Source organism: Arachis ipaensis, chromosome B01 (assembly GCF_000816755.2).
Source record: "Arachis ipaensis cultivar K30076 chromosome B01, Araip1.1, whole genome shotgun sequence".
In the NCBI taxonomy this organism is placed as follows: domain Eukaryota; kingdom Viridiplantae; phylum Streptophyta; class Magnoliopsida; order Fabales; family Fabaceae; genus Arachis; species Arachis ipaensis.
In genome coordinates this window covers 29021396-29038919 of record NC_029785.2, presented here as the reverse complement: position 1 = coordinate 29038919, position 17524 = coordinate 29021396, and the positions used below count along the sequence as shown (strand labels likewise).

Here is a 17524-nt window from a genome sequence, read left to right as displayed (position 1 = left end):
ACCTCCTTAGGTTCAAGCTTTTGTTGTAGCATCTTCTTGCTAGTTTTGGTCTCCCCCTTACAGTGGCTATCCCTTCTAGAGTAGGAAAATTCATACAAAGGTGAGGGGTGGAGACTACTGCAGCAAGTCGATTTAGTGTTGTCCAACCTATTAAGGCGTTGTAGGTTGATGCCACATTGATCACTATGTAGTCTATGCTCAAGGTTTTTGATCTTGGGCCTTTCCTAAATTGGTGTAGAGGGAAATAAACCCTAGAGATCAGATCGGTGTGTCTCCCATACCAAAGAGGGTATCTGGGTATGCCTTTAAATACTTTTCTTCCAGGCCCAACTTAACGAAAGTTGGTTTGAACAGGATGTCTACCGAGCTCCCCTGTTCTACCAAAGTTCTGTGGAAGTTTGCATTGGTGAATATCATTGTGATCATGATAGGGTCATCATGTCTGGGTACTACTCATTGGGCATCCTCTTTTGTGAAGGTAATAATGGGGAGGTCGGGGGTCTCAGCATCCTCACCGACCTATTAGACTTCTTTTAAGTGTCTCTTGCGGGAGGATTTTGTTACTCCTCTTTTTATGAATCCTCCGAAAATCATATGGATGTGCCTCTCAGGAGTTCGTGGTGGTTGATCCCAGCGAGCCCTGTCTTCTTCATCTCTTTTTCTTTTGCTCTGATCATCCGACCTGTCTGCTAAATACCTATCCAACCGACCTTTCCTAGCCAATTTCTCGATCACATTTTTTAAGTCATAGCAATCATTGGTGGAATGGCCGTAGATTTTGTGGTATTCGCAGTATTCGGACCGACTTTCATCTTTTTTATTTTTGGTCGGCCTGGGGGTAGAATCTTTTCAGCGTGGCAGATCTCTCTGTAAATGTCAACAAGAAAGTGGAGTGTAGTTGTGATATCTTCGAGTTTTGTCCGAGTTGTATTCTTCTTTATTCTTTGATTTCTTTTCTCTACCTCGAGCTGGATATTGAATGTGTTGTCTTGGCAAAAGGTCTCTCAACCAAGCAGTTTCTTCTATGTTAATGTATTTTTTGGCTCGCTCTTGTACCTCGTACAATGAGGTCGGGTGCCTCTTTGATATGGATTGGGAGAAGGGTCCTTCTCTAAGGCCGTTGACTAGTCCGATGATGACTGCTTTGGTAGGTAGATTCTGAATCTTTAAGCATGCTTTGTTGAATCTTTCAATATAAACTCATAGAGATTCCCCGACTTCTTGTTTCAATCCTAAGAGGCTTGGCGCATGCTTGACCTTATCCTTTTAGATGGAAAATCGAGTAAGGAAGCTTCTGGCCAAATCGTCGAAGCATGTGACCAATCTAGGTGGTAAACTATCAAACCATTTCATGGCTGCTTTAGTTAACGTGGTCAAGAAGACTTTGCAATGAGTTGCATCAGATGTGTCTGCCAAGTACATTCGGCTTTTGAAATTACTCAGATGATGCCTAGGATCGGTGGTTCCTGATAAAGATCCATGTTCAGGCTCTTAGAGATTTTGGGAACTTTAGCCCGTATGATTTCTTCTATGAATGGATCTTCGCCTATCAGAGGCGTTTCTTCTCGGTCAACTTAGATTCTCCTACCCTTAAAGTCAGACTCTAGTTTCAAGAGCCTTTCTTCTAGCTCCCTTCTTCGTCGAACTTCCCTTCTTAGGGCTCTTTCAGATTCTCATTGTCGCTCTAGTTCCTGCTCGAGTTGTTCTAGCCAACCTTGATGTCCGTGGACAAGTCCATAATCTCCGTGGGATCCCTTGGCCTGGATCCTTGGGGTCAATGCACTTCTGAGCTTATCCTATGTCCCTCCGGATTTGAAGTGTGCACATCTCTGGCCGCACCTCTTCCCCTATCGGCTTATAGCGGTATGACTAATGTTCATTCGTAGTTGTGTTATTTTTTCTCTCGGGCTTCCGAATCGGAAGCTATGTGTCCATCTTCTGAGATGTCGTTTGCCATTGTACGGTACTGATTTCTAGGTCTCCAGCAACAACGTCAATGTTCTGAGGGTTACCTGAAAGTGGATTGCATTGGGCTTGGACGTGAGGTCCAAACACCTTTGGATGATTTGTCCGATATCTCTTGCTGCTAGGATGCCGTCGTCCGACATCTTTGTGAAGTTGGGGGATGGTACCTGCAAGGGACTCTGATGCTTAAGTTAGTAAAGGTTTTAACAGGTTTTCAGTAGATTAGGTTCAAATTATACCTGAGGGATAGGGTATTTATAAGTGTAAATATAGAGTCAATAATTAGCAATGGACTAAAAAATCCGGAGTTGAGGATTTTATTGTTTGAATTTGTCCACTGCTAAATTCCACGGTAATAAATTTACCGGCGGATTTTTTGGTAATTCTGCTGGTAAATCTGACGGTTTTCAGCAACTTTCTTATAGTGTCATGTTGTTTGTATTTGATTTGGAAGAGTAGTGGGAGGTTTCAATTGAGATGAATAATCACCTCTAAATAACATAGGTTTTGGTTCAGTGCAGTACATGAAATGACATCATTTTTTGTGGATAAAGAGGGACAAATCAACCCCTGACCATTGCCCGTAGAGAGACAAATTGATCCATACCCATTCTTCATTCGCCAACATATCACTTAACAGTGACTTGGCGTCCACATCAACAACGTTAAGTGTCACGTAGGTCTCTTTCGTTAAATTTGGCGAGGGGAAATGACGGAGGGGTTGCCATGACTCACGGAAGACACGGGCAGGAACTGGGATGGGTTTATTTTTTCGACAGGAATTGTTTTATCCTATTTTAGAATGGACAGTGACCGGATTTGGTGTTTATTCAATTTTGTTATAAATGTGTGTTGTATTAAAAATAACAAAAATGTTATCTGTATATAAAAAATTATTCACTAAATTAGCTATTATGTATGTTTAATATATGTGTTGTTTAATTTATTTTTAATATGTATTTGTATTTCAACATATATTTTATACTAGAAATTGTATGCTCTGATCCACCATTGTGTTTGAGACATCCTTTGTATGCAGTGCTAAAACCTCCTTTGTGACAAATTAATTAGATTGAAAAATACGAAAACAATTAAAAAAAAAAACAAATATAAGTTGACTTATAATTTGAGAGTAGCAAAATTACACTCATACTTGTAATACAATAATGATACTTTGTACTTTCAAGATGTAACTAAACTTTGAAGATGAACACTTCCAATCATAATCTTTTTCCCGTCTTTCGACTTTTCTCTAAAATTGACTAGGTAAAACTAACATCTTTTAAATGTTTATATTTTTTTAATTAATTATTTTTGAACTTGAGCTATTTGATTGAGCTATTTTTTTAATTAATTACCAAAAGGACACTGGCATATGTGAACATCTTGTTAAACTATTATATAATTTATTTATCAATCATGTATTTGGTATACTTCTCTCTCTCTCTCCCCCTAATAAGTTGATTGCAATTTTTTCTTTTTTTAATGAATTTACGTTATTTTTTATTTTTTTTCACTTATAAATCCATCACAAAATATTTCAGAGATTTACTTCATCAACTCCAAAAGGACCTATATGTCATACTCTTTCCAATGCAGCATCCTAGTTATGACTTATGAGTATGATTTTCACATGCAGACATTCACATGAAAACATTTTCTGAAAGTAACCACCATTTTATTAACTATCCAAGTTCGTTCTCGTTTTTCTTCTATTTTTGGAGGATGCAATATGCATAAAGAGCACAATAGTTTCAAAGTAAGTTGTAACTATTATTGCTTGCATTTAATACAGTTCAGTTAAACAGGATATAATTTATACAGCTTAAACTATAACGCTAAATATTCATGTTCTAATCCTACGGAACCAAAAACTTTCATATCATAAACCACCTAAAGAACAGCGCATGGCTCAACCAAAAACGAAAGCAGAGGATCAGAAGAAGCAAAGATAACAAACTAATTGTAACTAAAAGAAGAAAGAAAAAGATAAAACTAATTTTATTGCAGTGCATTATCACTCTGCAGTAGCAACATCTCTGTGATTGCTTTCCCCATTGGTGTCCGGCAAAGTTCCCAAATCGACGCGATCAGAACTTCCTTGATCCTCATGCAAGTTGGAATTGCTATCCGCATCAGTGTGTGCAATTTCCTCTTTCTCATTTTGAGAACCTTCATCATCATTTTCGCTTGTCGTCTTGCTCCGATCACTGTTCTCATTCTCGTTTTCGTTCTCATTCTTGTTCTCATTTTCACTCTCATTCTTGTTCTCGTTCAGTTCCGCATTGGATGATGCATCTTTCTCATTTATATCAGCATTTGAGCCATCCTGGTTTGCATCACTGTTGTTCTCTGATTTCAAAGAATCATCCTTGTTTTGATCAGAAGTAGTATCAGAAGAATTGTCTTCGCTAGTGTTTTTGCTCTCGCTCTCATTTTCCACTGCATCTGTCTTGTTTTCTTTGTTTGAGGATTTGTCCTTTTTCTGCTCTGATTTAGTATCAGTGGTAGTGAGTTCCCCTTCTAGGTTTGAATCTTTGTTATCAGATTCTGATGTTTTGGATGATTGAACATTCTCTTGTGCTTCTTCTTGGACAGAATTGGTGTTGGAATTTTCGTTCACAACAGAACTATTGTTAGCACTGTCCTGAAATTCTCCATTTTTTGCATCATTATCAAGAGTTTCTGAGGAAGATTTTGAACTGGAACCGGTCTCATCTGCTGCAGTATCTGAGTTAGCATTTTCGGAATCCGGCAATGATTTTTGCATGCTGGAGTCCTCTACCTTGGAGTCTGAGTTTTCTGATGTTTCGTTATGTTTCTCAGTGATGAAAGATGTGTCAGTCTCATCTGTAGACTCATTCTTGAAGTTATGCTGAACTTCTTGTTGCTCGCCTGATTCCGAAATAGAACTCTTCTGGGAATCATTCTCTGTATTTGCCTCATTCTCGCCATCATTTTCTTGGCTGTCTGTTGTCACAGTGGAATCAGTCACTTCAGTATTTTCGGAGCCACTTTTCTCAGACTCTGACTCAAATTCATTGTTTTCCCTTTTGTCAAATTTTTCTGCCTTGTTAGAAGTTTCATCAAAGACATCTTCTGACTTATGGTCTACAGCACTCGAGGCATTATCTCCAGCATATTGTTGTTCTCTACGCTCCTCCTCTTCTTTCATGCCTCCATCTTGAACCAGATTTTCAGATGAAGTCTCTTCCTGAATCTTATTATCATGCTCTTCTTTCTCGGCTTCAATTTCATTTCTCTCCTCCTTTTCTTTACCATCTTGCTCATTATTCTGCTCAAGTTCATTCACTTCTGTTTCACTCTGGTTGATTGCTTCGTTCCCGTTATCTTCTGTCTCTTCATTCTCCTGTACACCCTTCTCTATAGTTTCTCCACTTTCTTTGTTCTCCTCCGTGTCATTTTTATCATCCTCTCCATGCTCCCTCTCCGTATTGTCCTCCTCCATATTATGCTGCACACTTTCCATGTGAGTCCCGTCGTTTTCAGAACTCTCTTCATTCTCTTTGTCCACTGAATCCTGTCCATTCTCTGAATTCTCTTCACTGCTACTTATCTCATTCTTTTGCATCAGGGCTTCATCTTCCACACCGTTAACATCATCCAGTTTGGTTTGCTCCTCATGCTTGTTTTCTTCCTCCTCGTCATCCTCCTCCTTGTGCCTCGCATCGATCACTGAAGTTTCCTCCACACGAGGACGGGGATCCTTCCTCCCTAATTTCAAATCACTATTGATTTTCGGGTTTTCGCCTTTGGATCCTTTATTCTCATGGGAATGTTTGATTTGGTAAACCAACCAGATACAAATGCCAAGCAAGAGGATTAGTTGTAGAGCATGCTTCACCTTGAAGCCTTTCGATCTTTGATTCCTCCGAGGAGATAATCTGAACATGCCGAATTTCTCAGTCTCCAAATTTTTCACTTCTTTAAAATATACCTGTCCATATGAAGATTAACTTCTATTAGAGACTCCGCAATACAAAACTAGTGGCCTGCTCAAGATAACTGATAACAAACAAATGAATAAAAAAACAAAAGAAAAAGAAAAAAACTGAAAAACTGAAAACTGAAAAATGCATATCCAAAATGGTTTGATCAAGATACTAATGTCTATTGCTATTTTCCTATATAAAGCAGTTGTAGAAGAAAAACAGTGTTGATCACAATTCATATTTCTCATTAGCACCCAACTCAAACTGCTTATATATTTCCAATTAAACAACAGATTAAATTCCACTAAATCATAAATTTAAATACTATAGTTATAATTTTTAAGACCAAAGAAATTAAATCACTAGACACAAAGTGCCTATAATACTCTACACATTATTAAAGTTATAATAAAATCAAGATCATATTTACACCCTACTTATTAATAAGCAACAGAACAAGTATCTAGATAGTATTCAGTATACAAGAATAATACAAATTCATATTATAGTAATTCTGAATCAAACAAACAACACGGAATACGGGTGTTCCCTTATACAAACCCAGATCAAGGCATGGCCAGAACATAAATAATCAAATACTGAAACAGAGCATGTTCAAGGAAAATTCACACACATCAAACACAGATCCAGGCTTAAATCCTAAACAACTCAATTAAACAAGCAATTCAACTACCCCTAAAATTGAAGAGAAGTTTCCAGAAACAAAAAAGAAAAGAAAGCAATTGCATCAATAACATCACATACCCGTATCAAATTGTACCCACAGGTTGTGCAAGATACTCAAAATTCACAACGAAGAAATGTCTTTTTCTGCAGTGGTGATGAAAGGTAACAATTTTCTCTCTCAAAATGGACAATGCTCACAACGTACAACACGTGATCTTGATTAATCTGCAATACTGAGAAATATGGGAAGGATATGACAATAATAATAACAAAAAAAAACTGTGAATGGATAGAAGTTACAGAAACTGGGTTTAGTGAGAAATAGTTGTGGATCTATCTATTTTCTAAATACTAAATAAGTCTTACAAAAATCATATTTTATCAAATTATAATTATTTTAAATAATAGTTTAACTTGGGAGAAGAAATCAATAGATATCGCCATCAATTCTTGGATCAAGACAAAAACGTGGCGCCCCGTAAATCTCATTCGTTGATGGTGTCGGTTAAGTTATATTGCCGTTCGATGGATCAAACCGTCCCCTAAACCCTTGCTTAACGAAAGCCAGAGAAGAAAACCGTACTTGGAAAAATGGAGGGAAAAAATTGTATACAACCAGTCAACCACTAGCGTCTCAACTCTCAACTCAGTCTGCTCCTAAAAATGGATTTTTTTTTTAATTCGGCTAGAAAATTAATAGGTATATATACAATATGTATAATGGATTGTTTATTTAGTCTAATATGAATTAAAAATCAAAATTACTCATATTTATCCTAATTCCAAAAGTGCTGTTCATTTTTGTGATAACCACCTATTAGAATACCATAATTAGGAAATAAAATTAGGAAAATATCAAAGAGTATTAGAAAAAAAATCGATGTAATTTATTAGGATATTATTCCATAACGAGTGTATTCTTAGCGTATTGTTGGTCTATATATTGGTAAGCAAGGTAGAAAAAATCGAGATTTTACGTGAAATCGAAAAAGTAAATAAAAAACGTAAAACGTAAAATCTTAACAAGATTTAAATCGTAAAATCGTCAGACTTAGTACAAATTTCGTAAAATCGATAAATTCATTTAAAATCGTAATATCGAAAGATTTTAAGAGTTAAATCGATATTCTAGCTACTATGTTGGTAAGAACATTGTAATCACAGATGAAAAATATGAATAATAAAAATAATACTTTTCTAAATAATTCTTCGTTTTTTTTTTTCTTAAACTCTTTGTACCATGGTAACATGGTATCAGAGCAGAATTAGGTTCTAGGATTCAAAATTCTGACGAATTCACATTACAAATTGCAAATATGCCATGCAATAGTTTTGGCATGCGATCATCACAAACCAATTCTAACAATTTGTCAATTAGTTTTAAACTAAACGGATATAATTATTCATTATGGGCAACTCTGATGGAAAAAGCAATTGGTGGAAGAAGAAAGAAGAAACACACCAAAGAAAACTGCTTTAAGATTGTGGGTTACTCAGATTGGTAGAAAAACAATTCCAAGTCATCAAAAAATTAGAGTAAGGGAGCCACCACTGTAAGAGGTCACCAGCAGCAGTGGCGAAGAGAGGAAGCAAGTCAAGGACTACTGAAGTCCTTGGCTGTTCAGCCCAGACCGCCGCGACTCAATATAAAGGGGAGACCCATAATTAAAATCCAATTAAAAAGATAAATGAATGGATTTTCGATTGTGGGGCTTACGATACTATGACTCATAATCTTCATGATTTTAACAGCTTAACTATGCCCTCAAAAGCCCATATTGAAACAGCTAGTGGAAAATTAATTGATGTTAAAGGAGGAGGCTCCATTATTTTTTCAGAAAAATTGAAATTAAAAAATTGCCTCTATGTCCCTGCATTATTATCAAAATTATTGTCTGTTAGCCAAGTAACAAAGGAACTAAATTGTGTGGTAATGTACTCTACCTTTTGTCTTTTACAGGACATTCTTACGAAGGAGATCATTGGGCATGGTACTGAACGAGAAGGCCTTTACTACGTTGATGAAGTAGCACACTAGGGTCATGTCATGCTTGCTCACAGAACGGTTACTAGGCAACTTTGGTTATGGCCCATGCGTCTCGGACATCCTTCATTTCTGTACCTCAAGTTACTATTTCCTAGTCTTTTTACAAGTAGTACTGAACCCCTCAAATGCGAAACTTGTATTCGTGCAAAAAGTCACAGAGTTTCTTTTCCTCCAACCAACACTAGAGTCAATTCCATTTTTTCTCTAATACACTCAGATGTGTGAGATCTAGCTCCTATTTCCCATAATAATTTTCAATATTTTGTGTTATTTGTGGATGATTTCTCTCGCATGAATTTGGTATATTTTTTAAAACATAAATCTGAAGTACCTGATAAGTTCTTTGCTTTCTACCAAATGATTCAAACTCAATTCAACAAGAAAATCTAAGTACTTCGCTTAGATAATGGTGGAGAATATATAAACCAATCAATGCGCGATTTTTTTATGAAAAATGGTCTTATTCATCAAACTTCCTGCCCAAATACACCCCAAAAAAATGGTGTGACTGAGCGGCGAAATCGTAAGTTACTTGAGATGACCCGAGCCATGCTTTTTGATGCACAAGTTCTAAAAATTTTTTGGCCTGAAGCTATAGGGACCTCTGCCTATTTACAAGTCTTGGCTACTCAAACTACAATCCCGCCTATTCTAACCTTACCACCTCGAGTATTTGGATGTTCCGTCTTTGTTCATATTCCCAAAACCAATAGAACTAAACTTGATTCTTGTGCAGAAAAATGTATTTTCGTTGGGTATGTTACACACCAAAAGGAGTATAGGTGCTACAATCCAATCACTCGTCGTATTCATGTGACCATGGATTGTGATTTTTTAGAATCCGAATTTTACTTCAGCCGCCAACATGGCATTCAGGGGGAGAACAATAATGAACCACCAAGTTGGCTAAATAACCTTTGTTGCCCAGAAACTGTTCAAATAGAGCAAGTAGATGGAGCCACCGAGCATACTTCACTCAACGTAGAAAACAACTCGGTACATACAACCAGTGAGAGTCCTTTTGAGAATGTCAGACAAGAGGTAAGTAATTGTCAATTTGATAATTTACTCCCTGTTTTTAATGAGGCCACTAACAATAACAGTATAGTACTGGAACATGAAGAACTAGAGCCCAATACCTTTATTCTTCTTCCAAGAAGAAACAGAGGGATGCCTCCTGATCGGTACTCACCAGAACATGTTCTCAGTAACTCAAGATACCCGATAAGAGTGGCTAGAGAAAGAATAACAGATGTTGCAAAGGCTTTTTCTGCCAGACTCTTAATAGAAGACATTCCAAGAACTGTCCGAGAAGCCAATGAGAAAGCTGAATGGCGAAAAGCCATGAATACAGAAATGGAAGCCCTAGAGAAGAACGGAACTTGGGAAAAGTGTATCCTACCGACAGGAAAAAAGCCAGTCGGGTGCAAATGGGTTTTCACCATTAAACATAAGGCAGATGGCACTATTGAACGGTACAAGGCAAGGTTGGTGGCCAAAGGTTATACACAGACCTATGGTATCGACTACACTGAAACTTTTTCACCAGTTGCAAAGATTAATACTATCAGGGTGTTGTTTTCAATAGCAGCAAATGAAGATTGGCCACTCCATCAATTTGACATCAAGAATGCTTTCTTGCATGGAGAGTTGAAAGAAGAAGTGTACATGGAAGCTCCTCCAGGTTTCTCAACAGGATTTAGAAAACATGAAGTTTGCCGGTTAAAGAAGGCTCTTTATGGACTTAAACAATCTCCACGTGCCTGGTTTGGAAGATTTACTGTTGCCATGAAAAGGTATGGGTACAAGCAAAGTAACTCTGATCATACCCTTTTTTTGAAAAAACGGGGAGATTTAATCACTTGCCTAATAATCTATGTGGATGATATGATCATAACAGGAAGTGATGCTGAAAAAATTGAAAAATTGAGAAGGAACCTATTTACAGACTTCGAAATGAAGGATTTGGGAAGACTAAAATATTTCTTAGGAATAGAGGTTCTACGATCCAGCAAAGGAATCTTTATCTCCCAAAGAAAGTACATCTTGGACCTTCTGGCAGAAATAGAAATAGTGGATTGCAAACCAATAGATACGCACATACAAGTTAATCACAAGTTGAAGATAGTAGAAGGTGCCACCCTAGAAGATAAGGAAAGGTACCAGCGACTGGTTGGAAAACTAATTTACTTATCACAGACTCGGCCTGACATAGCTTATGCTGTGGGAATGGTAAGTCAGTTTATGTATAAGCCACAAGAAGATCATATGGAAGCTGCCATGAGGATAGTTCAATATTTGAAGGGAGCTCCAGGAAGTGGAATCATTTTCAAAAGGAATGGCCATTTGAAGGTTGAGACATACACCGATGCAGATTGGGCAGGCAACCCAAATGATAGAAGATCAACAGCTGGTTACTTTACACTTGTTGGAGGCAACCTGGTAACTTGGAAAAGCAAGAAGCAGAAAGTTGTATATCTTTCAAGTGCAGAGGCAGAATTTTGAGGGATCGTTAAAGGCATCACTGAAGTATTGTGGATAAGAAAATTAATGTCTGAGATTGGGTTTCCACCACAATTGCCAAGCCAGTTGAAATGTGACAACAAAGCCACAATCAGCATTTCAGAGAATCCCGTACAACATGATAGAACAAAACATGTTGAGGTGGATCGACACTTTATCAAAGAAAAAATTGAAAATGACATTATTGAGCTTCCATTTGTGAGATCAGAAGATCAGTTGGCTGATATTCTTACTAAAGTAGTTTCAAGACAAGTCCTTGCTAAAGTTCTAACCAAGCTGAGTATTGGTGATCCCACTACTCACCTTGAGGGGGAGTATTAGAATATCATAATTAGGGAACAAAATCAGGAAAATATCAAAGAGGATTAGAAAAAAATCAATGTAATTTATGAGGATATTATTCCATAACGAGTGTACTCTTAGCATATTGTTGGTCTATATATTGGTAAGAACCTTGTAATCACAAATGAGAAATATGAATAATAAAAATAATACTTTTCTAAATAATTCTTCGTTTCTTTCCTAAACTCTTTGTACCATGGTAACACCACCACCACATAATCCCTAATCCTAATTTTTTTTCCAATCTCCATTTTTTTACTGACGGTAACCTTACTCACAAAACCGTTCGAAGTTGAACATCCCACTGCGCGTGGTTTGGAACCTGGCATCAGGGCCGAGCCTCTCTCGCGCCCAGCCTCCCACCGACCAAACTCCCACAGCTCGGCCTTTGTCATCGGCGTACCAGACACCCGTGCGGCTCACCCTGCAGTATCACCGTACCGGAACACCCCAGGTCACCCACCCTCAGCGCCGTACCGGAACACCGCGGCTCACCCTTCCCCAGCGCCGTTCCAAACCACCGAGTCTCACCCACCTTCGGCACGACCAGACCTTGCGTTTCACCCTCCAACGCGCTCCTCTTCCAACGCCGGCAGCACTCAGTGTGGTCGCTGATGCGTGAGCATCTTTCCTATCTTTAATAAATAATTAATTATCTTTTAGCCAATATGGATGCTACTTTGAGTCTTTTGCGATTTTGTTTATTTTAGGTAGCATTCGGCTGGATTGATGGAGTTTCTGCAGCACAAGAACAAAAGGAGATGGCAGCGAGGAGAGACGCGTACACATGACTGACGCGTGCGCGTGATTTGGAGCTTTCTATGGCAACGCGTGCGCGTGACTGACGCGTATGCGTGATTTGAAGATTTGCACAGCGACGCGTACGCGTGACTGACGCGTGCGCGTGACACCCGAAGAAGACCATCGACGCGTATGCGTGACATGCGCCACGTGCAAAAAACGCAGAAAAACGCTGGGGGCGATTTCTAGGCTGTTTTGACTCAGTTTTCAGCCCAGAAAACACAGATTAGAAGCTGCAGAATGGACAAAACAAGTGGTCCCCACCCATCAACTGAAGACTTGTTAATTAATTCTAATTTAAATTCAAATATTATTTTTAGGAAAAGATATTATTTGAAGTTTTAGATAATAGATTTTAAATTAATTAGGATTAGAAATAAAAAGGGATTCCAACAGGGTGATTCCAACACAACATTATTCCATTCCAATTTACAATCCTAGTTTTCACTCTTTACCATGAGCAACTAAACCTCCATTGTTAAGGTTAGGAGCTCTGTCTATTTGTATGGATTGATTTTATTGTTTTTTCTATTTTAATTCATATTTGGATTTACAATTTAAGAATTGTTTTCGCTCTTTATCTTATGAATTTGGGTGGAACGAAAGTATGACCCATTTTCTATTTGAGTTCTTGTATAACTTGGAAAAGCTCTTTACTTGAACAACAGCTTGAAAACATATTCTCCTAAATTTTAATTATCTGGATTTAACAGGATATGTGATATATAATCCTTTTATTTTTGGGTCATTAGAGTTTTCGTGGCATATAAACTGTAATTTGATCATCACCCTCTAATTGGAATTAATTGACCAAGGAATTGGCTGTTCATGAATTTTAGAGGAGACTAGAAAGGTCCAAGGAATTAGGGTCTAGTCACATATAGTTTGCCATCAATTAAATCCTACATGATTAAAATAGTTAGTAAGAAAAGTTAATCCGGAAAAAATAGATAACTCTGAAACCTTAACTGTCTTCTCCATATTTTATTCCCAACTCATTTACTTTACTATTTTAATTTCTGAACGATTGTTTAATGCTTCTTGAACATTCAAACACTACTTTCTGTTTGCCTGACTAAGCCTATCACTCAATTATTGTTGCTTGATCTATCAATCCTCGTGGGATCGACCCTCACTCACCTGAGGTATTACTTGGTACGACCCGGTGCACTTGCCGGTTAGTTTGTGGTTAGAAATTCTGCACTAGTCGCCCCTGTATTTTCCATCGCAAGTATCGTTGTTAAACAACCGGAGGTTAGTGAGAAGAATTTTGTTTTGTGATTATAATTGTTTCTGTTGTTACTGGAATTACATGCGATGAATCTTGTTTGTTGTTTGATTTTTCATAGTGAAGAAATCAATTGTTGTAATTTCAATTCGCCGGAATGTGCATAACAAGCTGTTGTTCTAGATATTTGATATTGAAATAATCTTAGCGCGGGAAGATTTGCAAAATTTTGGTTTAAATAGCGTAGTAGTTTTCGCTCACTATGTGGACCTTTGGTTTAAGAATATGTGTATATGTTGTTCAAAGCAGGCTTCGGAATCAAATATCTATTATATAATTCACGTGAAACGGATGGTTACTTTTTCTACCTATCATGATGGTTGTTTTGATCTGTATATATTGATCTTCGGGTGTGGCATGTTGTTGCGTTGATTAAATGTAATCTTCTTTGCTGATTGTGTTGTTTATAATTGATTGGGTCGATCTCCTAGACCCAGTAATTATTTGCCTAAAGCATCATGTGTCTTCATGATCAATAAACTGTGGTTTTAGTATTTTGTTGTGACTTTCATTTGATTCGATGATGTTCTCGTTCTTCCATGGTTGAGTTAGTTGAATTGTTTTTTTTTTAAAAGAGACATATGCTATCTTTTGTGTTGTTTGCTGCAGTGGTTAATTCCTAACTGTTGGAGAGGCCATTGGTAGGTGTATGCGTTTGAGGTGAATGCGAAGCGCCTAGTGATGATCGACAATTTGCATTATGTACCGCCTATTGATGAATGGGATAAACTCGATGCATATGTGGTAACATATTATATTCCTTTTTTCGCTAGAGAATTGTAATAGCTTATTCTATAGCACATTATTCGACTATATCGTTGCTTGATTTCAAGGGGAGACTGCTTGAGGACATGGCTAGAGTTGCAATTTCCGCATATGTGCGGACTACAGACGGCCCGTCTCGTTCTTATGTCAGTGTTCCAAAGCAGCCGAACAAGTGAGACGAAAATACAGCTCACCTTTTTTTTCCTTTTTGTTTTTTTAACATGCGGCATACCTTATGTAAAATTCGTGTAATCCCGATAGCATAAATGTTTTACTTGCCTGTAGCTCTGATTGTGGCATCTACGTTATTAAGTTCATGGAGAGTTGGACCGAAGGCCGTGCTCTTGATGAATGGAACAAGGTGACTTTAATAAACTTTTCGGCATATATCATGCGTAAATTGGAACATATATCACTGTAACGGTTATTACTCCTAACTCGTCTCGTAAATCTTCTATAGGAAATCCTTAGATTATACAAGATGGAGTTGATGTTAGACATTGTCTGTGGGCCACAAAATGCATTGGTTGATCAGGTTCTTTCATTATTGGAGGACAAAGCCGAACCTGTACGACGCAATCAATCACGGAACAAGCGAAAGGAAGGTAGATCTCTATTCACAGCACCTAGCACAAGGACGTTAATACAACGTGCCGAAGAATTACCAAATGGGAGGAAGATCAAAGGGAGGAAGAAGTAGCGTACTTAAGTTTAACTTCTGTGAATTTAATTAACTTAAGTTATTTAGGTTATTTACTGGTTATAGTCTTAGGGGATTTATTTATGATACATTTGGAGGACTTGTTTTCAGTTGATACTTTTTTTTGGTTTAAACTTCTGTGAATCTGTTAGTGTACAGTTGTTCAGGCATGATACACCTACGAGTGAGTCAAAATAACCATCTATTTTGTTTATAAAAGTAACAATCTAGATACATATTGAACCGAACATCTGGTATATTATGTCTTAGCACAGGAATATCTCTTTTGTATTTCAAATTTAACTTGAATCTGTAAAGTGTTGACATCATGATCACTGTTCTTGACTCAAGATCCAGTGAATCCTTTGGAATGCATGCTACAGGTAATAAGGATTGAATCACCAAAGAATAACCATCCACGTATATAGTAAAAGTGAACATCCAATCTCGTATAGAAATGAACATCCAATGTATCTGAGTAAAGATAACCATATAATTACTCTCTTAAACAACCAGCTATGTACCAAATGACCATGTAATATAGCATTTGGAAATTTGTAACAAATTTGATAACCATGATAATCAGATAAAGAATAACCATCAAGCATCAACTACAACTAAGCATCCAAAAAATAACCATCCACGTATACAGTAAAAGTGAACATCCGATCTCATACAGAAACGAACATCCAATGTATCTTAGTAAAAATAACCATGTAATTACTCTCTAAAACAACCAGCTATGTACCAAATGACCATGTAATATAGCTTTTGGAAACTTGTAACAAATTTGATAACCATGACAGTAAGATAAAGAATAACCATCAAGCATCAAATACTACTAAGCACCCAAACAATAACCATCCATGTATACAACAAAAGTGAACATCCAATCACGAACAGAAATGAACATCCAACGTATCTGAGTAAAGATAACCATATAGTCACTTTCTAAAATGACCAGTGATGTACCAATTGACTATGTAATATAGCATAAAGTAATTTGTAACATGTGGTCATTATCCTTGATCACACACTTCGCATGCATAGTCAGCTCCCTATACTCATGGTAGTGAACCATCTTTTTTGCTGAACATGGGTGTGAGTGCCCTAACTCAACCTTGAAGAAAGCCCACTCTTCCTTCTCCTTATCAAACTTCACATATATCCTTGTCTTGCACCCATCGGCTGAAATCGTGTTCTTCCACGTTGGTGCTTTGACACGAGAGCCACGGAACCCGTCTCAATTACAGTGGATAGCTTGGTTAATGGGTTCCTTTGTGATCTTATCACATGTTGTCGTCCTTATCTTAGTTGCAAATCCTACTTTCTTTGCGTAGGTAACATAGAATTCATGAGCCAGTTGCAACTACGCAAACTGCATTCCAACTCTTGGTATTTCGACTTCTTGAAGGCAACCGTAATCCGGTAACTACATTTCAAATAAAAAAATTAATGTCATTAATGGTCAAATCAAACATGCGGTTCATGAATACAAAAAATTAAACTAGAGTCCAAACCTCGTAACCAAAATCCATCTCTTCACTTCCAACCTCAGTAACATCTGACAGTTGCATGGCCTACAATCGCAAAATAAACGCACAAATACAAACCAAAAAACTAATCAGATAAACCCTAAGTAAATGTCATGTACATAAATCCTCACTAAACAACACAAATAAATGAATACAAATGGCAATCAACTCCATCATTCTACCCATTTTAGCTTTGAACCAAATGCATGAATATCACTAACAATATTAATTGAATTAATTATTTCATTTTACCGATTATATAAGTATTTTAACTACTACTATTCTCTGGCACAATAACACTTTACATCACATAGATCAACATGCAGTAGATACAACTACCATGCACTTAGTCCAGTCCTTGGTTTCAGAGCTTGTGGTCACTAGAGTTGCTTTTTTTATTCATTCACAATCTATCATGTGTAATCATATATATATGCCTAACCTAAACATGCAGGAATCAAAATAAGTAGCCCATGAATTGATAACTCTTGTCTATTTATTTTTCATTTAAAGAAATATTCTTAATAATACTAATACCGTTAGTTTTACTTTATGTTCAGTATACCACATTAAATTTGATTTAAAGAAATATTCTTAATAATAATATAGGAACATGCAAGTTAAATTTGATTACATAAATACATATATTCATATAGGATAGTCCAAAAAAGAACTACTTTCATCCAATGTCAACACTTTAAGTCATTATTAATTAACACATGCAAATTCTTCATACATAAAATAGAATTAACACTTGCAAATCTATATGCCATTCTTAAAACCAAAGCAAATTTGGTTGAATCAAGAACTACTTTCATCCAATGTCAAATCTATAAGCCATTATTAATTAATACATGCAACTTCTTCATACATAAAATAGAATTAACACTTGCAAATCTATATGCCATTCTTAAAACC

General features: G+C 37.0%; 2 protein-coding genes across 3 annotated transcripts in view; one reads left to right on the top strand and one right to left on the bottom strand.

The window, feature by feature from the left end:
• LOC107628258 (myb-like protein X) overlaps positions 1-6944 on the bottom strand; it is a 15230-nt gene extending 8286 nt beyond the window's left edge. Inside the window, exons 1-2 of one of the 2 annotated variants that reach the window (XM_021119800.1) lie at positions 6684-6944; positions 4127-5923 (exon numbers count right to left, since the gene is read on the bottom strand). In XM_021119800.1, coding sequence (XP_020975459.1) covers positions 4127-5878 — 1752 coding nt within the window. In that variant the 5' untranslated portion in view covers positions 5879-5923; positions 6684-6944. Of the gene's footprint in view, positions 1-3714; positions 5924-6683 lie in introns of those variants that run through there. The other variant, XM_016331023.2, reaches the window with a different exon arrangement.
• On the top strand, positions 11203-12132 carry LOC107604880. Its single transcript, XM_016306589.1, has 2 exons — positions 11203-11461; positions 11810-12132. Exons 1-2 carry the CDS (start codon positions 11203-11205, stop codon positions 12130-12132), a joined length of 582 nt encoding a protein of 193 aa, XP_016162075.1.

Coding starts and splice junctions, on each gene's coding strand:
- LOC107604880 (XM_016306589.1), top strand. CDS start 11,203: ATGTCTGAGATTGGGTTTCCACCACAATTGCCAAGCCAGTTGAAATGT. Junction 11,462..11,809: donor TCTAACCAAGCTGAGTATTG/GTGATCCCACTA, acceptor AACCGTTCGAAG/TTGAACATCCCACTGCGCGT.